Here is a 23,304-nt window from a genome sequence, read left to right on the forward strand (position 1 = left end):
GCTTAATCCGGAAACAATCGAGTTTAAGTGCCTTAAAAACTAAAGTAAATGAATTTTCTCCAAAAATTCAGTTTTAATTTGATTTACTATTAAAAATATGTTTCTTTAAGGAGGGTACTAATAGATCGTCAATGACAGGGTAAAATCAATATATTCTACAATAATGTACAGTGCAATCTTCAGTTCAAGAAGGATTTTATTTTTTAATTCACGTTTCGGTTATCAGTCTGCCATTTTTACAGCATGCGGTGAGCCCACCCTACCTAGGAAACGCAAACTACTGGTGCTGACAACAGGAACAGGTCTCTCAGGTGAGGTTTTCTTCCTCTGCCACAACTATAGGGCGCTTTCCATTCAAAGAAAAAATTTTCTTTTCCGTAACTTTTGCGCTTCATTACATTCTACCGTAGAACTTTTGCCATTCAACTGGATCAAATAGAAAGCGCCCATCATGCAGAACTTTTTTCTTTACATTTAGTATAGTGTTACAAAGCTCCTTAGTGTTTTTATTGGCAGTTGGCACATTCAGTGTTTTGATGGACAGTAATGCTTAAATATCTTAGCCACTCAGGAATCATAAAAGTGAGTGCACAAACAGCTTTTTCCTTTTCTGAGGTAATCTGTGACGTTTAGTAACGTTCAGTTCATTGCCATGGAGCCGAAGGACAACTTAATACTTTAAGTCACAGTATTTAGCATTTAGTATTTAAGTCACCGTTTAGGCATATGTAGACTATTATTCAATATTAACTGATTAATATTTTGTCCACTGTTTTATTTTTACAGCAATTGTCCAAAAATCAATTTTCTCTATAACGCAGCCTGACTGTATGCTTTGCATATTTCGCCTGCGATTGCTTGTACGTTGTTGCTTACTCAGTGTAAAACATAATAGTTAATTCAGGAAATCAACGAATCAATAACGCACTTCCTGAAAGAGGAAATCGTGAGGCGTAACCCTATATAAAGCAATTTCCCCAAATAAACATTTCAAAATCTAAACAATCACAAACATTCAAAATTAAAATTATTTACAATCATTCAGTAGTGTTCATGTACATCTTAAGTCTATTTCAATGCATACAAAGAAGGACTTCTTATAGCAGTTGCAAATGACAGTTTCTACGTAAAGTTTGCAGTCATCATTGACTCTAGTTCGACTATACTTATTGAGTTCGAAAAAGTCTTGAAATGGACGTTTATTTAATCCAAAAACTATCTTATAGCATTGAACTAAAGACAAGAACTCTCTAGATCTAAGCTTCTCTAATGTTTGTTCCCCTTCAGTAATATAAGCGACAGCGATCTACATCTTTTATTACTTCCCTTTTCTTTGACCTTTTTTCATGTCTTTCACCTGATACGGGCTCCAGATTGAGGCAGGGTGTTCGAGAATAGGTCTGACCAGAGACTTATAGAGACATGAAAACACGACCTGGTTGTTATATCCATTTGATCGCTTAATTAATTACATCTAACACCTTATTTGCCTTACTTACTGCGTAGAAACGTGCTTACTCCAATAGGAATCGTAGCTTATTGTGATCCCCGAATTTTTAGCGTTTTCAAATGCCTCGGGTTGCGAACCTAGGAAGTAAATAGGCTTATAGTTTTATCCCTCCTGTGCGTCACACGCATGACTTCACATTTTTCCTGAGTGTCACTTGTTACGAGCCCACTCGCCTAATCTGTTCAGGTCACACTACAAGGTTAGGGTATACCCTTCAGGTTCTTGACAGAGCGATAGATTTTGTTATCAGCATAAATCTTAGCATTAGACGTTATATCTGCCAGTGATATAAACTGATGAAACAAAATGGGGCCTACTATATCGTTCCCTGTGGTACACCAGATATCACGGGTGACTAATATCCGAAGTAATTCCCCTTAACACGACACGCTTCATTCTGTCTGTTAGTCAAGAAATTTCTAATCCACAGCAATAGAGAACCCTCTATACCGTGGCATTGTAATTTCCGTAACAAACGCTCAAACGCCTTAGAAAGATCTAAAAAAAAAATAGTAATACCCAATTGCTGCGAGCAATTTCTAGCTTTAGCCCAATCTTTGTAACAAGTAAGTAATTACGCGCGCTAACTTCGACTTGCCCCCTTAAAATAAGGGAAGACCAGACCACAAATCAACCACACGGTTTTTGTTTTCGTTCAAATAAAACAATTTGCGATCGTCGAAACGCTTCATACAATTTTTGTAGTTTTTTTCATAGCGATCCCTCGGACGGCTTTGCGAGGCAAACTTAAGATGATCATTAATTAACTTCATCTAGATCATTTACCCTTCTGATTTAGATCATTTATACTTCTGTTAAAAAGCATATCAACAGTTGAGACAAAATAAAAATTAATGTATTTATGTTTTTAATTGCTAGCTAAAAGTGGCGGCATATTAAGCCGTTATATCACATTTAAAGCGACTTTAACATGCAAATTGCCAATGTTTACACGTCGCTCCCAAACGCAAATATGAATTACCAAAACCAGAATAATTAGTAAAAGCTTCTCCATTCAAATATACAATACGTATGTTTTTAGTAGATATAACTTTATTGTGTGCGTGCTAACACTCATGTAATTTCCGCGGTCACTTCGTCTCTGTTCAAAGCGATAGCTCGGACGGCTTTGCGAGCCGAAATTAAACAGATTAAAAAGGTTCAAGAATTTTGGCTCAATTGATCAGATTACTTACGCTGCTGTTAAAAATCATATCAACATTTGAACCACAGCAAAATTTATCCGGGAAATTACCCTACCCTAACGTTTTCCCAGGTCTTGTAAAACCCGTTTGAAGTCCGAGGTTTGGTTACAATTTTTGAGCCGAATTTAGATTCTTTCAAATCTGAATGCGAAATGAATTTTCACCGCTTTTAAGACCACCATGTTCTCTCTTTCGGTGGTTAATCATTTTTCAGGGATATGTCTTTCCATTCTGAGTTCTACAGAGCTGCATCTTTATACTAAAAAGAACAAGTATGTCTTGAAAATTGAGGACCGATCCGCGAGGTGCTTCAAATATCAAAGATGCCGAAGAAGTAAATGTTGTAGAATATATAAAAAAAAACTCACCTCAATCCTCAAAGATAACTTCAAAGAGATCGAAGAGAAAACACCAGACCGCGAGGCTACCGAGATTTTTGTTTTTCATCGGGGATTATCGGCAAATCATCGTTGATATGAACTGTTGGCGAGAGACTGCAAGATGGATATTTGTGTGTGCTGATTGGCTCCGAAATATATTCTATTGTTACTTACTTACTTTCGGAAGACTATGACAAAAACGTAGGCAGACAGCTAAAGTTATAGTTCACTGGCCATGCAGTTTTACTCGAGAACGTAACAGGCTTTTTCATATATTATTTCTACTTATGGACCATCCTCACATTAAGTGTGCGGTCGGTTTGTATCCATGAATTTTCAAAATTTCGTATGGTCGGGGTTGCCCTCCCCCCCCGGGGGGGGGGGGGAGTTTCAAGTTGATCAGCGCATCATTGAACTTTAATCTGACCTGGCTGCTTAACAGGGAGGGGGGGGGGGGTCGGGGGAAGGGTAGTGTAACAATAATAATTAAACACGTTGAGCGTTCTTCTTTTCCTCTCTTAAACCAATGAATCCTCCACCGTGGTGTTCAAGTCTCTGTGCGCTACCCGATTATCATTAGCATTCCTCGGATGCCTAATTCTCCAAGTCATCCTGGAAACCTGCGAGCTCATCTTGCTGTTTAATGTAATGCACAGCCACGGGTTAATGGCGCTGTTGGCATGAGCGATCCAAAAAACTAGGTACATGACCACTGGTGGCACCGGAGCCCATGCAGTAACCGCAATGAACAGATGATACACCTGCGCGGGGAGCCAACAAAGGGCAAATACAGCAACGATGATGATGAGATTTCGAACCACTCTTCGCTTTGTGACCTCCTGCTGCTGTTGCTGATGGTTTTCAGCAAGTGGTCGATCCCCAGGTACCTGGCGAAACCACAGCGTATGAGCAGTTTTGGCGTACAGAATGGAAGTGGTACACAACGGAAAGAAGTAGGTGATGAAGAAAAGGTAAAGAAAAACACCACGAATACCCGCCGTCTCATTTCCCCAAATTTCGAGTTTGAAAGAGCAATTTGAACTCTGCGCATCAAGATGATAACTAACCGGAACAATAGACATTAAAACTATTGACAAGCTCCATGTTAATGGTGTGAGGACTTTGGCATTTCGAAACCACACATGGCGACGAAAAGGGTGAACAACCGCGTAAAACCTGTCGACAGCAATGAAAGTCAGGCAGAGGATAGACGCCAAGAGAGTGACATGAGCGATGAATATAACACCTCTACACGTGATTTCTCCAAGGTATCCCTCAATTAGCCACAAGCCTTCAGTGTGGAAGAAAGCAATGGACCAAGGCATCATAACCAACGTCACCAGTAAATCCGCCACGGCCATGTTGACGAACATGAAGCTGGTGAGTGATCGTACTTCGGGTTTCTTCCACACGATGTAGATTAGGAGAGTATTTCCTAATAAGGATACAATGATGACCAAGGAGTACACGACTGTGAATGCGCTGGCTTCAGTATGTGTGTGTTCCATCTTCAGTAATTTACCTGTTGATATAAGGCATAAATGAGACATTCAAGTGGACAAACTACCAAAACAGTGATTCATGCGAAGTACCCCCGTCTCTATTAATTTAAGCACCCTTCTTGAAGTCTGAAAAAGAAAATTAGTGTTGCGGGCGTAAAGGCGATCTTCCTAGTGACTCATTGATAACTCGACGGCTTTTAGAACGAGAGCGTAGCTTTCAATTGTTACCCTCTGTCAGCAATCCGACGGTGGTGCCTGTCATGGCAAATTCTTTCAACGAACTCGAACCCCAATATTCTTTTTATGAACTTTAAAGCCAAACGCTATAGGAAACCCGTGGAAACACAAAGGAGAACGTCATAGACCGCAAATCCAATTTCTGTCACTAATTATGTTTCTTTTCTGTTCGATTAATAAAAAATGTTTTTCGATGTAACAAAATTCAAGTTAAACATAGTTTTGACAGCAACGCGAGCTGGAAAAAACTGACCACTATTTTCATACAACGACAGAAATATTTGCGTAAGTAAAAAAGGTTAAACACATGAAAACAAAAATACAAACCTAAGGACTAGCAGACAATGTACGACTCAGTTTTAACCCTATAGGCCCCTCAAGTATCCTTAGAGAGCCCCTAAGTCTTGCTTAGTAAAGAAAACATATGTGAAGCTTATACTCCGGGCACGTGACTTAACATATCATTAATGTCTGCAACTGAAGACTTTTAAAATAACAAAAGGGGATTGATAAAGAGCTATATGCTGCCAAAGCTGAATAAACACAAGCTTTCCTCTTAAAACTGCTTATTTTGGATTCAGGATCGATGTTTCTACCGCTAATGCACTACACAAGCTGGATGGGTCACGAAATGTTAAAAAGACATTTCTGACAATCGTTTTGCTATAACACTGCCAAAACGAACACTTTTTCCAATTTGCAAGTTACTAGCTAGGTTGAAAGAAAAAAAGGAGTTTTATTTTGCTCGTGAAAAACCTACTACATAGATTTGTATTTCGGTAGTCCCTTGGCCAAACGGCCTCAACCATCCTTTGCAAATAGGCAACTGGTTCGCTTCCCGCCCATTGTAATTCAGTTACTAGGGAGTTTAAGCAGATACGACGGGGATGGCAGCGACAACAACATGAAACAATAGGATTTAACGTGCAAAACAATACCCCGCACGTGTGCTACAAATTTTGGTGTTCTCGACAAAGCAACAACATGAAATGACTAAATTTACGGTTTTGTGGAGAACGGGGGCATATGACAGCAAATTTTTCATTCTTTGTCTTAACTTGTATGTCATTTCTAACATTTCGGTTCCAGCTAGGATAGTTCGGCTTCATTGTGCGAGTTGAACGAATTGGAATTACCGCGAAGTACAAAAATACAAGTAACGAGAACATTTATGTTGAAGTGACGTTTTCGTTGGCGTTGCAGTCTTGTTTGCCTTCTTAAAGTCCCTATTATTATAATTATAAACGGTAACCTAGAAATTCCTGTTAACTCAAACATATGTTGTGCTTACCCACCTGAAATCCTTTCTTTAGTACGTTCGATAAAGGAAAGTTCGTTCCAAACACCCGACGAAATGGAAGACGACACTTTTTCTTTCGGTTGGCTAGAGTTCTAGATACTCTTGTGTAAATGTGATAGCTGCGCAGGTGTGACCGTACAGTAAACAGTTGTACCTTTTTCATTATAACTAAACCTTTAAAATAAATTATTAAAAGGGTCCTGTAAGAAGTGGTCTTACATTTAATGACCTCGACCGCCCCATGTTCACCGCAGAAGGATAGCTTTATTTTTATTTTTATTATTTTTTTTACTGCTATACCAAATTCCTCAGTAACTTAAAGAGAGCACAAAACTACGGAATTTTTTCACTCTATAATCTTTCTCATATTTTGTTCGCGTCGGTTTTCCTGTGTTTCTTCTCGACTATCGCTTCATTTCAACCATATTATCTTTCCATTTCAAATCTCAATGTATTTTGACTTATTTGACATATGGTCTAGTGTATGGCAATGAACAATGAAAATCTATTTTCATATCTCGTTCAAAATGGACTATTGTGGAAAAGTGACATTATTTATTTGACAATGTACACAAAGTTCGAGAAAAAAGCTTGGCTATCTTATTTTGCCGACCACGAACTACTTTTGTCAGCATTAAAATAAAATCTTCTGTCATCGAGGTTTTAGTTGGAAGCCTTTTATCTGCACATAGATTAATATTTAACATTTATCCTGTGAAATAGCGTGGAATATTGGCTGATGCTTAGCCGACAAGGCCGTAGGCCGAGTTGGCTAAAATCTGGGCAAATTCCGCAAGACTGAGTAGGATAATTGTTTTATTTATTCAACACATCGATAACAAAGCACAGTTTTATTGCAGAAAGCTGGAGAGGATCTTTATATAGACATTTTTCTCCCCGATGCACGAAATTAAGTATATCGCAGGGTATCCGTTGACTACGTACGACGAATATTTAGTGTTCCAAGACCATATTTGGGCAGTGTTACAGATGTATTGAATAAAAGTATGATATCATTCTTTATTCTCGTACTCGACTACAAACCGCTTGTAACTTGCATAATAGTGATTTATTTAGCCCGCAATCGGGAATTAAAAGCGGGAGGCTAGAAATCAAGCGCTCTTCGCTCGGCGACATATATATACAGCTGTTTTGACAAAGGTTGTCCAAAACAAAAAAGGCGTAAAAGCGTACGCAACAATGCCGAAAGGCAGTCTGGGAAATAGCCAATAAATTTCAATAAAGGCTCAGAATCCATATTGCCCGTCATCTCAAATCTTCGCTGTACAGTCGAGACATTATATATAGATTCTGAACTTTTATTAAAATTTATTGGGTATTTCCCAGACTACCTGACCTTTCGGCAATTGTCGCGTACGCTTCTAGTACGCTTTTCTTTTTTTTTTTTTTTGGACAACCTTTTGTCGAAACAGCTGTATATGCATAATTGACATAAAACTAGCCACCGGATACATCTTAGCAGACATGGAATCAGATCAAAACGTCTTACTTATGGACTGAATGGATAGAACTCATTAAATAAAATATTAAAAATCCATTAACGAAAGTGCAGTCGGTGCCGAAAATTTGATGAAGAGGAAAGCACGAACTTTAAAAAGGCATAAAGATATGAATAATGTAGAAAGCGAATGCTTCGGTGTCGGTGATTCACAATTAATTGAGACTAAAATATTTTGGCCAAAGATAATTAAAGCATAAAATTCAAGCACTAAAGTCCATAAACTTATAGCTGATATTTAACCCTCTCGTGCCTTAAATTTAAATTTCGTCAAAGCAGAATATTTCGTTGGCTTCTTTCTGCGCTCTTGTTAGTACTTGAAACACTGACCCAAGGACATTCATTTGTTAGCTAAATATTTATCATTGATATGCTTTTAATGAACAGCAACTTCCTCTTCGTATACTAATAAGGCTCAGAAAAAATACGAATGCCTTTTTTAATCGTTATTTATTTATTCCTCGCGAAGCGAGGTTAATTAAATTTGTCGGGCCGAGCCGGCGCGAGCGGAGCTAAGCCGCGCGAATTCGAGCGAAAAATATATTTATATATTTCGTTGAAGGTGTCCGCACTGTTGCCTAGCAACAGTGAAAAACAAAGTATGAATGACGTCAGACTGTCTGGCGACGTCTGGAGCAAAGTTTGCATACATCGGGAAAGCTTGCGTGCCGGGTCAAATTTCAACTGCAATGTTCATCAATAATCACTGGATACAGAACTATCTCTCCAGAATCTTTTCCCTTTCTTCCAGAAATCTTTTTTCGGGAAAGATTACATTGAAGAAATAACACGTTTTGTGGCCGCAGTAAAATAATTTTCCGTGGGAAATAAATTTATCGAACACGACAGCGCTTCACGCACGTTGTTCATTTCGTCGCGTCAGAAATAGATTTTCAACCGCAAACTAGCCTGTGGAACCTCGTAAAGACCATGCTCATAAAAATAGTTGCTATCAGTCAGAAACCTTTTAATCTCCTCATTTGATGCTACAATACGAGTAAAGAGGGCTTTCCACCCAGCCCCAGCTTCGCGAGGTTTTGCGAGTCACGTATTTCTAGTTTATATATTTTTTTGTAATTTTCAAAAGCATTTTGATTAGACTGTCCACATTTATAACTCTAGCTACAAAGTGGCAGGGAACATAAGATTATGGGGAAGAAGCCAGGAGAGAATTTCAGACATGATATGAGATTGTTATATTCATATTTGAGATGTTTTAGCAATTTAATTGTTGGGAAGTAATCTGATGGTATTTATTTCAAAAACGCGAGGGAGCTCCGCCTTGGCATTGACTGTGATGAGGATAGCATCATGAATAAAGAAGCTAAAAATATCGGATGCAAGAAATTCAACGTGCATTTTGTACAGGAAATATTGAAATTCTAATTTAGGGTTGAATCCCCGGCAGTGAAAATAAAAATCTTTTTAATATTGAAGATTGCGTCGGATTCGAACCCACGACCTCTGCGATGCAGCTCAGTTGGTAGAGCACTGCACCGGCATCGCAGAGGTCATGGGTTCGAATCCCGTTCAAGCCTGAATTTTTTTCAGGCTTTCTTTTCGCAACTGCTTAAGTTGCGTACTAACTGCGACGATCTTTCTTCTATTTGATCTTTCATCCACAGTTCAAAATATATGTTCCGTATATTTACAGTTATTTATTCATCCAGTTCACGGGTATATTACGGGTAGATCTCTTCACCGGCATCGCAGAGGTCATGGGTTCTGATTTTTTTTTTTTTTTCAGGCTTCCTTTACGCGACTGCTTAAGTTGCGTACTAACTGCGAGGATCTTTTTTCTATTTGATCTTTCATCCACATTCAAAATATATGTTTCACATATTTATAGTTTTTTATTCATCCTTCACAGGTATATCACGAACTCACAATATGACCCGCTCCCAGTTTGATTGATTGCTCAGTTGGTAGAACACTGCACCGGCAACGCAGAAGTCATGAGTTCGAATCCCGTTCAAGCCTGATATAAGGGTTCATATAAACTCATATAATTTTCCAAAGAAATTGATATACATATTCACATATTCTGGTCTTTCATATAATCTTTCAATGAATTTGATCTTGAATATTCATTTTATGAACTTTAAAACCAAACGCTATATATATACAAAACCGGTAGAAACGCGAAGAAGAACGTCATAGATAACAAAATCCAATCTCCGTCACTTTTTCACCGCAACAAAAGTTACAAAACTGACATTTTAAGTTCTCACTGCAACGCGAACTCGAAAACACCGTCCACGATTTGCATACAACGACAGAAATATATTTGTAAATAAAAATGCTAAAGACGTGGAAATAAAAATACAAACCTAACAGCTGGAAGGCAATAGGCGATTTTTAACACTATTCCCCTCAAGCATTCTTTCAGAGCTCCAAAGTATTGTTAAGCAAAAAAAATAAAAACGTGTGTCAAGCTTATACTGCGGACACTAGACTTAAGAAATGATTAATGTCTGCAAGGAAAAGTTTTGAAAAAAAGTAATTCTTTGTAATTCTTCGAATTGCGATAAATCGTCTTTCATTTATATTCAGGTTCGGAGAGAGCTGGACGTTTTGTGAGGCATATGCTTTATTTCTCTTCTCTCAAAGTTGGACAAAGAATCAAGCTCTCGTTTTATTACAACCGCCAAATTTTGATTCGAGATCGCTACTTTTTTGCCACCGATGCACTACACAACTGTAACGAAATGATTAAAACATTTTTGATGATCGTAAGAATTTTGTTCTAACACTGCCAATACGAAAAGTTGGTGTCAGGTTACTAGAGTGTAAGAAAAAAAGGAAAAAAAAAAAAAAAAGAGAGGGGAAGGGGGAGCCGGGGGGATTCAATTTGGCTCAAGAGAAATAAATTTTGCTCCATGCGACATCAAGAAGAAATTTATCACCAGCAGCTATTCGGACTTTTTTGTATTCTATGCTTTTATTAAAAAATCCTAATTTATGTTACAAAATAATTTTGTTTCGAAAGTATTTCCACGAATATGCGTAAGCAAAGCGTCAATGTTGTTGATTCACTGCTCGCAAGACTTAGTGCAACAGGAATAAAGGAAGCAACGCTAAGATCAAATAGAATGACTTTGTTTACGTTGTTTAATTCTCACCTGAAAACTGCTATTATCTACCGACGTTAATAATATGCGAAGTAAGGTTTGGCGAATTTTCATTGAGTGGTTAAGTTATTCATGTTACTTTGTTTACTTTGCAAAGTAAGTAACTAGAATATTACTTGACTTGAGCTTAGCATCTCGGTGTAAAGTCGTCCGTTATACACTAACGTATAAAAACGTGAAGAATCTATAGATGTGACATTTTTGAAGCATTTGTGACACCTACCCTAATCACATTCACAACTGCCAGTGTAAATTGTGTCCTTCGAACATCAGGTTTATTTGTTTAAATTAATAACTTGTATTGAAAATTTGTATTTTATGTCTTTCTTCTTTTTACTTTTTTCAATTGTTATTCTGGCTATGATGAATGAAACCACATTTAATAGTATTAAATGTGGTTTCATTCATCATAGCTAGCCCAACTTCAACTACCCAATATGTACCTATTCTGCCCAAATTCTGCCCGGACGCTTACCACTGAGATGATTGCTGGATCCCGCACAATGAGACGGATAGTAACTGAAGCCTTTCAACCTTTGCTTCGAACTTTTAAATTAAGGAAATTCGAGTTGGCTTTACTTTTTGAGCATTAGATGAAGCTCATATGTGTGATCAATGATGTGAACTTGATTTAGATGGTGACATTTGCAGTCTAACATCAGCTCTAAGCTTCTATTGAAAGAACGTCCAACGGTACCTAAGAACTAAAAGGATAAACGGAGGCAGTGTGGCGTGGACTAGCAATCGGCTCAAGCCCCGTCTCTGACTAGTTCATGAATTTGTTTAATGGTAGACCCCTGGGCAAATCCTCAAAAACCCTTTGAAAATAGAAGACTGGTTCGCCTCCCGCCTCATTGTACTTTTAACTGTTATGTTCAGTTATCATTATCATAAAAGGCAACCGAGAATTCGTGTTAAGTGGTACGCCTAACATTCCTTACCCAAGCCTGGAATCCTTTCCTTTGTACCTCTTATTCGATAACAGCTTGTCCCAAGCAGCCGAGGAAGTGTGAGACGACACTTTTTCTCTCGGTTCGCAGTTCTAAACTTGTGTAAATATCACAGCAGGTGTGACCGTACAGTAAAAAGTTCCTCCGTGTACCTTGTTTTGTCAATATCATTAAAATTTAGAAATAATTATTAAAATGACCCTACAAGGAGGGGCCATACAACAAATTGCGTTCACCGTCGCAATTATACCAAGTCATATTAAAGCCACAAAGGGAATCACAGCGCACAATCAAGGAAGGCCTAAATTTTGTTTTGTAGTTTACTTGCTCAGTATCAAATTCCCCACTAAATGTAAAGAGAGGCACAAACCTACTGAAAATCTCTCTCAGTTATTTTCGCCGGGATTTTCTTTTCCTGCGGACTATCGTTGCATTCTAACCATATAATCTTTTTATTTCACATCCCAGTGTATTTTGAGTTTAATTAATTATTTGGCATATGATGTAGTACCTCATTATAGGAAATTAACGCTCGTGATAATTAAGGTATTGGAAACTAACGCGACTTAAATTAACGCGAATTCAAGGAAAAAATTACTTCCCAAAAAAGGAAATTAACACGAAAGAGATGCCAAAACTTCAAAATAAGGGAAATTAACGCGACTTACACAACAGGAGACAACAGGAACAAATTTATTTAAACACTAAGTGTAAAGGTCCGAATTCAAACAACGTTCGTGTAATTGTTCCTTAACGTAGGCATTATATAAGCGAACGAATCTGACCAGGAACGATGTTCTCAGTGTCCATGATACCGACCGATCTCCGCCCTAATAAAACAATGTTGTTGTTTTTTTCCTTTCTGGAGTGAATTGACAATTTGGGGCGAAAATCATGGAAATTAAGGTCGCGGAAATCAACGCACCACTTAATTAGTGGCGCGGAAATTAACGTTACTGACATTATTTATTCCACAATGTACACAAAGTTCGAGTAAAATTTGGATAGGTTGTCTTTGCTGACAACAAACAATTTTGCTGGAGGTTCTTCTGTCAAGTGGACTTTTTTTATATTGACGTTTAGTTTGATTTCTCAGGTTGTGTATGTGATTGATAATGGATCCTTTTAGCTGCACCCATACGAAATATAACATAACGATTCTTCACCGAGATCACATGCAAACAGTCGTACTGGGACCAGAATTTGCTTGTTGCTTAGATAATAGGCATTTATTTAGCCCTAATAGCGCAAATTTGAAGCGAGAGGCTCTACATCGAGCGAATAATATACAGTATATATGTATGTGCACAATAAACATAGAACTAGCCACCGGATATATACCACGCAAATTTGCTGTCATTTCAAAACCCAAAAATGTTTGTCTGTCAGCAGAAAAAACGAAATAATTGTCAAGTTTGTCATAAGTTATCACCCCAGAGGTACTATCGATTAGTACCTCTGGCCAGAGACAGAGTAGGCCGGTGTTGGATTGAAACTTGAAAAAATATTAGGCTAGTGTTTTTCAGGCTCTCGGATTTTTGTTTCCAAAATACGCTAGAACAGAGTCACGAGTTGTTCCTTTCAAGAATTGAGTTCATTTCTTTCCTCGTCATTCTAGAATTATTTGCCAGCTGATTGAAAGTCTTATTTTATGTCATAATTTTTAACTAAAGATAAAAGACAAAAACCCCATGATACTTCCCCTTTAATTAACTTTTGGTCCAGTTATTGGATTTAATTGATAGAACTCATTAAAGAAAAGAAAATTCCATTTACGAAAGCGTAATGGGCGAAAATTTGATAAAGAGGAAAGCACGAACTTCAAAAAAAGCAGAATAATGCAGAAAGCAAATGCTACGGTGTTGGTGATTCACATTTAATTTAGAACATACTTTTCGACCAAACATAAAATCATAAAAGTTGTTTATTTACATTGTAAGTTAATGTTCTCTTCGTCCTTGCTTCCTAAAAGCCTGGAATCCTTTCCTTTGTACCTCTGATTCAATAATAGCTTGTCCCAAGCAGCCGAGGAAGTGTGAGACGACACTTTTTCTCTCGGTTCGCAGTTCTTAACTTGTGTAAATATCACAGCAGGTGTGACCGTACAGTAAACATTTCCTCCATGTACCTTGTTTTATCAATATCATTAAAATTTTGAAGTTATTACTACAAGGAGTGGCCTTACAACCGAATGCGTCGGCCGTCACGTACGAAGTCAAATATTAGCCACAAAGGGAATCATACCGCACAATTATAAAGGAAGCCTTAAATTTTGTTGTTGTTTACTTGGTCAGTATCAAATTCCCCACTAACTATAAAGAGAGGCACAAACCTACTGAAAATATTTCTCAGTGGTTTTAGCCGGTATTTTTTTTCCTGTGGACTATGGTTGCATTTTAACCATATTATCTTGTTATTTCACATGTCAATGAATGATGAAAATATATTTAACGATAACGATTCTTCACCGAGATCACATGCAAAGAGTCGTACTGGGACCACAAATCGCTTGTTGCTTGGATAATAGGCATTTATTTAGCCCTGGTCGAAAAATGTGTTCTAAATTAGTTGTGAATCATCGACACCGAAGCATTTGCTTTCTGCATAATTCATATCTTTGCGCTTTTTTTTCTTTGAAGTTCGTGCTTTCCTCTTCATCGAATTTTGACCCATTACGCTTTCGTTAATGGAATTTTCTTTTTTTTTAATGAGTTCTATCAATTCAGTCCAATAATTGGTCCAATAATTAATTAAAGGGGAAGTATGGTGTATCCGGTGGCTAGTTCTATGTTGATTATGCACATACGTATATATGTGCATAATCAACATAGAACTAGCCACCGGACACACCACGCAAATTTGCTGTCATTTTAAGATTAAACCCAAAAATGTTTGTCTGTCACCAGAAAAAACGAAATAATGGTCAAGTTTGTTACAGATTATCACCCCAGTGGAATAAAACTATCGAATAGTACCTCTGGCCAGAGACAGAGTAGATTGAAACTTGAGAAGTATTAGGCTAATGTTTTTCAAGTTCTCGTATTTTTGTTTCCAGAAGGAGCTAAAACAGATCACGACTTGTTCCTTTCAAGAATTGAGTTGATTACTTCATACTAGAATTATTGGCAGCTGATTGAAGGTCTTATTTTATTTTATCATTTTTAACAAAAGATAAAAGACAAAAACCCCATTATACTTCCCCTTTAATGAATTGTTGCACCAGCTATTACTGTAGTTATTGGACAGAATTGATAGAACTCATTAAAGAAAAGAAAATTCCATTAACGAAAGCGTAATGGGCGAAAATTCGATAAAGAGGAAAGCACGAACTTCAAAAAAGCGCAAAGATATGAATACTGCAGAAAGCAAATTCTACGGTGTTGGTGATTCACAATCAATTTAGAACTTGCTTTTCGACCAAACATAAAATCATAAAAATTGTTTATTTACATTGTAAGTTAATGTTCTCCTCGTCCTTGCTTCCTAAAAAAGGGGAAAATTTGAACAACAGCTATCTAGACGCCTTTCGTGTACTGATACTGACACTGACTGACTGCTCGTTATTACTAAGAGAAAATGATTTATTGTATTATCGCGATCTTTGGGGATCTTCTTATTGCGCTGAGGCGACGTTATTTTGCGATAATATTGTCTGTCTCAAAATGACGGTTTCTGATTGGCTCAAAAGCTGTCATGTGAGCAAATTATTGGCAGCACGGCACTTAAATGGGTTTGGCGCGCACAGTTCAAAATTTTACGTCTGTGAAAAAAAAACAAAACATGTGGCGTTGGATGGTGTTGTTTATTTCTTTTTCATTTGAGTTTACAAAGCTTCTGACACTGTTCCAGGAACACTAATAATATTTGTTTTGTGGTGAACATGTACCATGATACAGCGGATACAACTTTTTTTCTTGAAGGTAAGCGAAAAAGAGTGATTATAAATTCGATGGAGAGAAATTTACCTAAAAGACTTCTTGACTGTGAAAACGGCCACGGTAAATAAAATTAATGACAATGAACTTAAATTCCAATAAATGATGGCATTTTTAAAGCAAAAGGATCTGATTTATTTGGACTACTTCCTTTTTTAAAAGCTTCGAGATGCTTTCGCTTTGCTCAAAGTTGTTTGTTTAGTACCATCGCCAATATATGTCGAAATTTTCACCTTCGCGCCTCTCCAAAAAATACCTTCTCAAGCCTTTTCGTTAGGCTGTCTACGTTGCTGGCCATATTCTTCGCCAAAAGTTTCTTTTCTGGTCTCTTATTTCTAGAAAAAAGTGCTTCAAGAGCTCTGCCTGCGTTGTCTTTCATGGTTCAGGTCTGTCAATTTGGTCTTCTTGTCGTAGCTAGCGCAAGCGCCGAACGGCAGACTAAGTAATTTTTACAGTATTCTTCGCCGCTTGGTTTATTTCAAATTTTTCAATCTCCGTGGCATCTAAGCTAGGATAATAATGCTCTTTTTTTCTATTTTTGGGTACTAGCATGGTTGCTTTTTTTATTCTTGCTTCTGGTTGTGAGGTTAATTCATCACTGTTTTCATGTTGTTGTTTATCTCGCGACGGTAACAAATTTTCAATAAAATTTGCTGGTAAATTGTTAAACCTGCTAGCTCGTCTATTTCATCAATGGTAGGTACTTTATGGACTGTATGCATTTTCTTTGTTTGTAAAACTTAAGGCCAAAAATTCAAATAACCCGCCCCGAAAAAACAAAATGTTTCTACCGCGATACAAAAACTAAGTTCGATTTTGAGAGGACATTACGGCTTTATAATGACGGTCGTCTCAAAATCGAATTTAGTTTATAATAACTTGATAGGACTAAAGGCTGGTTTTCACTAGGACACAAGCATAAGTATAAGCATAAGCATAAGCACAAATATAAGCAAGTGAGAACACTAGCTACTAAGCATAAGAACGGACGAGCGCGCACAGAAAACAATTTTTTGACAGACGGCTCTCGTTACCAGCTCCCTCACTATGAAGATGGCGTACGAAACGGTTGACTGCCTTGTGCTTGAGCTTACGTGGCCCCCGTTCCCATTAGTGAAAACTGTGGCATAAGCATAAGCATAAACACAAGAAGAACGAACGTGTTCGCGACGACAACAAGCGAGGGAGCTTAGTCTTGGCATTGAAATCACGAGGAAAGCAGCAGGATTAAACTGAGAAGGGAAAAAATATACCATGTGAGAAATATTAAAAATCCAATGCGCATTTTATACTGGAAACATTAAAATTCTAATTAATTTAGGGTTCAATAGCGCTTTGCACTATTGCTAAAAATAGTTTCTGTCACTGAGACCCTCCGCATAGACTCAGACAAACATTTCGATCCTCCATCAGGCAAAATGTATGTGCATGCTAGGGCAGTAATAGAGAAACGAAAACGCTTGCATTTCTCGAGAAACGTTACTATTGACATTGTTTAGCAATTTTCGAAAACTACAATAAATAAAGTATTCAAAACTGTCTAAAACTACCGTCTTAGGATTTATAGAAAGCCTGAAGTATGTATGAAATCGAATTTATGCGCGTGACGGCGCAAAGTCTAAACACCAGCTTTGATCTCTAGCTTTAACTTCATACGTCAGACGAGCACCATAAAACAAACGAACAAAAAAACATAGGTTTTCATTAATCGTGCGTTTGTGATAAATTGGAAAAAGAGAAAACGAAATTGAACAAAAGACAGGAAATATTATAACCAAGCAATAGCCCAATAGTGATTTATTTTGTTTCGTATTTCGTTTTAGATTATTGAAAATTTCTTCAAAGCCCTGCTGGTACTGAAGGCAACTTTGAAGCCTACGTATCTACTTTGAGTGCGATGAGTTTTTGAGTGGCCATATTTTTTAAATAGAAATTCAATTATAAATGTTGTTGACAAAAGTTTGAGACACGTATGATTAAAAGCCCTGAGAGTTCGATATTTCTTCATTGATACAGAATAACCAGAATCGGCACCCCTGCGAAAGTTTTTTAAATTGAATCAGAAGCTGGCCGCGTTGCAACTTTAATTGTTTTCCTTTATATTTCAATTGGATTATCTAGAATCGAAAATGAAATTGATCTCCAGTACAGACAGAAAATTATGAAATAGTCACCGGATTATAAAATACTTGACGATAACAACTAATCAAAGATAATTGCCTTTCGGACTGTAGCTAGTGTCGTTTGTTTGTTTGTTTGTTTCATCTGACTTCAGGCAAACACCGCTGCACACTCTTCACAGGTTGATGGCTTATGGCAATCTTCAGACTAAAGTTCATTTTAAAATAAAATAATTTCCGTATTCGTGTTTAACACTCGGACATTTAAGGGCACTTTTACCCGCACGGTGGTACGAAAAATGAGTCGGGGATTGTTGGAATCTCTAGCTCCGTGTTTAATAGACAACTTGGGGATATCTTCTACAACGTCATTCAAGATCGCCACTAAGATCTCAGATTTAGGTTAAAGTCGGAAGTTATATGGAATAATTTGGAAATATATTTTTTTAATGCTAGAGACTTACATAATCATAAAACTGGACATCACATCACGTGAACATAACGAACCCTAGCTTGCAAACCTGTCTACCAAATACAGTTAACCCTCGCCTTGCGGACACCTCGGTATTACGGAAACCCCGATAATAGGGACAGCAGCTAAGTCCCCGGCAAAACTAAATTACAGACGTTTGACTGGAACAAATTCCCGCTATTACGAACTCTCGCTATTAAGGACGCTAACTCGCGGTCCCGAGAGTGTCCGCAATAAAGGGAGTTGACTGTACTAGATACCAATTGCAACAACGCGGGAGAAAATCCGACAATGGGAAAATGAATGCAACGAATGTTGAAGACGTAAGGCAGAGGTTGGTCAACAGATCATGGATCTGCTGCTGCCCTGAGTGCGTCTGCGATTTCCTCTTCGAGAATTCGCTCAAGTTACAATTGATTAATGAGGTCCGTTTATCATCGTCCAAGGTCGTGGAAAACGAAGAGAGCAACGCAAGGTTGTACCTGTCCGCCTGTTGAACATGTCGGGCGTTGCATTTCGAGCTGGCGTATGACCTAAACACCGGCAATTTCTCTAAGTGCTTCGTCCGAATCGCAAGTCGCGGTGGCTCCACAGACCGTTAGTGACCGACGAAAAAATTTCAGGGAGCTCGGAAGTTTAACTGTATACGAACACGATCCAGGACCAGACAGTGAGAAAAGGAATGAAATGGTCTTTTAATCAACTTTTGGCGACCCACTTCGGAATAAAGGGAAAAAAGGAGCCAAGAATGCCTGTCGGGCGAGCCTTAGTAACAGGGACGTCAGTGACGAAGAATTATTTCAGAATTGGTGGGAGTCGAAACCCTAATGAACTCTGTCAACTTACGCATCAGTGCGCTGACTCACAAGATGCAACTCCATTGCCTTCTAACCACTTCCTACAGGGACAGGCAGAAAGTCTATGTCACGATATGTGTTGATTTGCCGTAATTGGAGATGTTGTTTTATAGATTATGTATGCAAACATGTGACAAGTTCACAGGTCGATGGTATGGCATTGTGACCGAGTTTTCTGGATGATACAATAAATCAAGGATTACAATCAAAAGCTTGGCTTTATTGGATGCGCCATTCGGCAAACAAAACATGGCGTCAGAAGTGGGCTCTACACAGTAAGCGAAATGACTAGTACGGACCCTGGAGCAAGTAGCAGCACGGAATAACCGCGGGTTCCGGAAATATTGATTCAAGCGCCTGGAGAATACAACAACATGGCTGCAGTACTTAATGCCAATTCTGCCATCCGGTTTAAAACCGTCTCAACCTGGGACAACTACTCGATTGCAAGACTTGAGCGTTTCGATGAAAAATTCAAGACGGCAATGTTTCTCTCTGTAATAGGAGAAGATGCAATGGAAATATTCGACGGAGTGAAATTCCACCCGAAACCGACCGTCAAGTACTTAACAAGGTAGTCGGAAAATTTGAAGAGTTCTGCATCGGGGAAACAAACGAAACCTATGAGAGGTTCATCTTTAATCGAAGAAATCAAGAAGAAAACGAAAGTATCGATCAATATGTGACGGTATTGCGAAAGCTCGCTTAGACATGCAATTTCTGCAGTTGTCTACAAGATTCGCTAATCAGGGATCGGCTGGTCTTAGGAGTAAGGGACGAGTCGATTCGAAAGAAATTGTTGCAAGAAAAGAAGCTTAGCCTTTCACGCGCTGTAGACATCGGAAGAAGCGGCGAAACGACCAGTGTGCGTCTTATAGAGCTCAAGAACGAAGCAGCGACATCTGGAACAGACGAAGAAATTAATGCACTGAAGACCAAGAGAACGAATAATGAAAAGGTCACGAAGAGAAAGAGAAACAATCCGCTCTTGTCGTTATTGTGGGGGAAGTCACAGACGAGGAGATATCCCAGCGTATGGACAAACATGCCAGAAACGTGGCCGTCGGAATTATTTCTTCCAAGTCTGTTTACAGAGAAATTCCAGCCAAAGATACGCGTCAGCGAACATCGTACACGCAATCTCAACAGCTATCAGATGACAATCATGACACTGGACCTATCCCCAGAACCCGCAGAGGAAGTCCTGGTTGTTCAGAGCAAGCAATTGAAGTCGAAAATTCACGCGACAATGAAAATCAAGGGCAGCTCTGAGACGATCTTCCAGGTGGACACTGGGGCGACCTGTAACGTGATCCGGTCTGGTGAACTGCGTGGCACTAAGTATGAAAATAACGTCACAGCAACGAACCAAGTACTAAAGATGTACAATTCTTCACCGCTAAAGCCAGCCGGAAAATGCCGCGTACAGCTAACAAACCCACAAAATAGCCAGAAGTATAAGGTGGACTTTGTTGTAGTTGAAGATAAAGATGCGAACATCAATCTCCTTGGAAGCAGAGCGGCTCAACAGATGAATCTAATCCAAGTTAATCATGAAAATATGCTGCCTGGGGCGAATGAGGTCCATGTAGTGCAGACTCCGAGTGAGATTGGCTTATCAGAGGAAGAAGTACGGACCAAGTATGCTGAAGTATTTCAAGGACTAGGAGAACTTGGTGAACCCCTACACCTAGAAGTACATGTAGATGAGATGATTACACCAGTCCAGATCCCGCCTAGAAGGATACCTGAAGCTCTCAAAGTTCCCCTGAAAGACCATCTAGCAGAGCTCGAGCAACAAGGAGTAATTGAGAGCAACGGCAAGATAAGACTCTGCCTTGACCCACAGCCACTGAACAAGGCTTTAAAGCGATGCCATTACCCAATCCCGACGATTGAAGAAGTCCTTCCAGACCTAGCAAATGCAAAAGTGTTTACTAAACTGGACTGTAAGAACAGTTACTGGCAGGTGAAGCTGGACCAAGACTCGTCTATTCTGACCACCTTCAATACTCCCTTTGGTCGCTACAAGTGGACCAGAATGCCTTTCGGGATTTCTCCCCCAGGAGAAATTTTCCAGCGCCACCTAGACCAAGCCATGAGGGACTTGGCGGAGTCAAGACCGTAGCAGACGACCTCCTTATCATTGGAAACGGGGAGTCGGTTGTCGATGCAGTAAAAGACCACGACACCAAGCTAGAGGCCTTGCTTACCCGGTGTCGCGAGCGTGGAATCAAGTTAAACGAAACAAAGATTGCCCTCAAGCAAACGTCCATGCCGTACATTGGTCATCTACTCACTGCCCATGGAGTAAAGGCGGACCCCTCCAAAGTTGAGGCAATCACCAATCTGACCAAGCCAACTGATGTGCAAGGCGTCAGACGGATCCTGGAGATGACCAATTACTTAGCAAAGTTCCTTCCGAAACTATCAGACGTCTCAGCACCGTTGCGAGAGTTAACCAGAAAGGAACATGATTTCTACTGGTCGGACATTCACGACCAGGCATTTGACGACATCAAGGAACTTGTGTCAAGCCTGCCGCTACTCAAATACTATGAACCAAGCAAGCTACTGGTACTCCAATGCGATGCAAGTGAGAAGGACCTGGGTGCTTCGTTGTTGCAAGACAGAAAAAAAAAATTGCGTATGCAAGCCGAGAGCTTACATCTACGGAAACGAACTACGCTCAGATCGAAAAGGAACTATTGGCCATCGTCTTTGGTGTAGAGCGTTTCCACCAATACACGTACGGAAGGAAAGTTGTTGTGGACTCAGACCACAAGCCTTTGGAGATAATATTCGGAAAGTCCCTGGCCACGGCTCCCAGACGTCTCCAAAAGATGTTCATGCGTCTTCAACGTTACGATCTTGACATACATTACAAGAAGGGATCTGAAATGTACCTGGCGGATACACTCAGCGGACACTTCAGCGGAGATGAAGTACAATTGGTCAGGTCAGACTATGAGGAAGAGATCGAAGAAATGCCAAGGATGTAGAGGACATCAACCAGATGGTAGCATCGGAAGACAAGATGGCGAGACTAAAGGATGAGACAAGCAAAGACGAAGTCCTCCAGGCTGTGAAGGCGGCTATTCAACGCGGATGGCCTGAGAGCAAGAGCAACTTGCCCGCGGTAGTAACTCGCTATTTCCAATTTCGAGACGAGTTAGTAGTGCAAGAAGGTCTCATACTCCGCGGAGATAGGGTGGTTATCCCAAACACACTCAGAAAGAAAACAATCCAGGATCTACACGCAGCAAATCAAGGAATAGAGTCTACTCTAAGAAGAGCACGAGAAAGCATTTACTGGCCCAATATGAACAATGAGGTGAAGGACTACATCTCCAGGTGTGACACTTGCCTGACCTATGCCCCTCGTCAACAGAAGGAGCCCCTCCTAAACAACGAAGTACCTGATCTCCCTTGGGCAAAGGTCGCCACAGACCTTTTTCAGTTCGAGAACAAAGACTACCTCGTGACAGTAGACTATTTCTCTGATTTCTTTGAGGTAGAACGCCTGTACAACACGACTTCTGAAACAGTGATAAAGAAGCTGAAAGGCCACTTTGCAAGATACAGGATACCAAAATTAAGTAATCTCTGATAACGGGTCACAGTTCACTGCTGAAGAGTTTCGTGTCTTCGCTCAAGCATACGGGTTCACGCATACGTGCACTAGTCCGCATCACCCTCAGTCCAACGGCAAGGCCAAATCAGCAGTAAAGCAAGCCAAGAAAACCCTGCGAATGGCAGGAGTGAGCGGAAATGATTTCTATTTGACCCTCTTGAACGTCCGACATACGCCTCAGGAAGGATACAACACGAGCTCAGCCCAAAGAATGACGAGTAGGAGTACAAAGACCCTTCCTCCAGTCTCCACAAGCCTACTGAAGCCTCACGTGGTTCAAAATACCATAGACACCATTCTAAAGAAACAAGCCAAGCAGCAACACTATTACAACAGGGGAGCCAAGACCCTAGAACAGCTGCATAAAGGAGACAGGGTGAAACTTCAGCCATTTACCCTTGGAAAAAAAGACTGGGCTGACGGACAGGTAGTAAAGGAAGTGTGTCCCCGGTCCTATGAAGTACAAGCGGATGGGAAGGTGTACATCAGAAACCGAAGGCACCTGCGAAAGTACGAACATATTGAGGACATCGAACCGCCTGCAGAGTCGCC

The 23,304-nt window shown here is 39.5% G+C and overlaps 1 protein-coding gene across 9 annotated transcripts in view; it reads right to left on the reverse strand.

Annotated features, from left to right (window-relative positions):
* Positions 1–23,304, reverse strand: part of LOC146481564 (prolactin-releasing peptide receptor-like) — a 36,421-nt gene that overhangs the window by 5,568 nt on the left and 7,549 nt on the right. For 2 of the 9 annotated variants that reach the window (XR_014864446.1, XR_014864442.1), the window contains exon 2: positions 3,084–4,617. Coding sequence is in view for 1 of the 9 variants with exons in the window: in XM_085108333.1 (XP_084964459.1) it covers positions 3,614–4,603 (990 nt within the window). In the remaining 8 variants the exon portion in view is untranslated. Of the gene's footprint in view, positions 4,618–6,129; positions 6,251–9,983; positions 10,068–11,725; positions 11,823–23,304 lie in introns of those variants that run through there. The other 7 variants (XR_014864443.1, XR_014864445.1, XR_014864447.1 and 4 more) reach the window with 7 other exon arrangements.

This window comes from Pavona decussata, unplaced genomic scaffold (genome assembly GCF_977016875.1).
Source record: "Pavona decussata unplaced genomic scaffold, jaPavDecu1.1 SCAFFOLD_49, whole genome shotgun sequence".
Taxonomy (NCBI): Eukaryota; Metazoa; Cnidaria; class Anthozoa; order Scleractinia; family Agariciidae; genus Pavona; species Pavona decussata.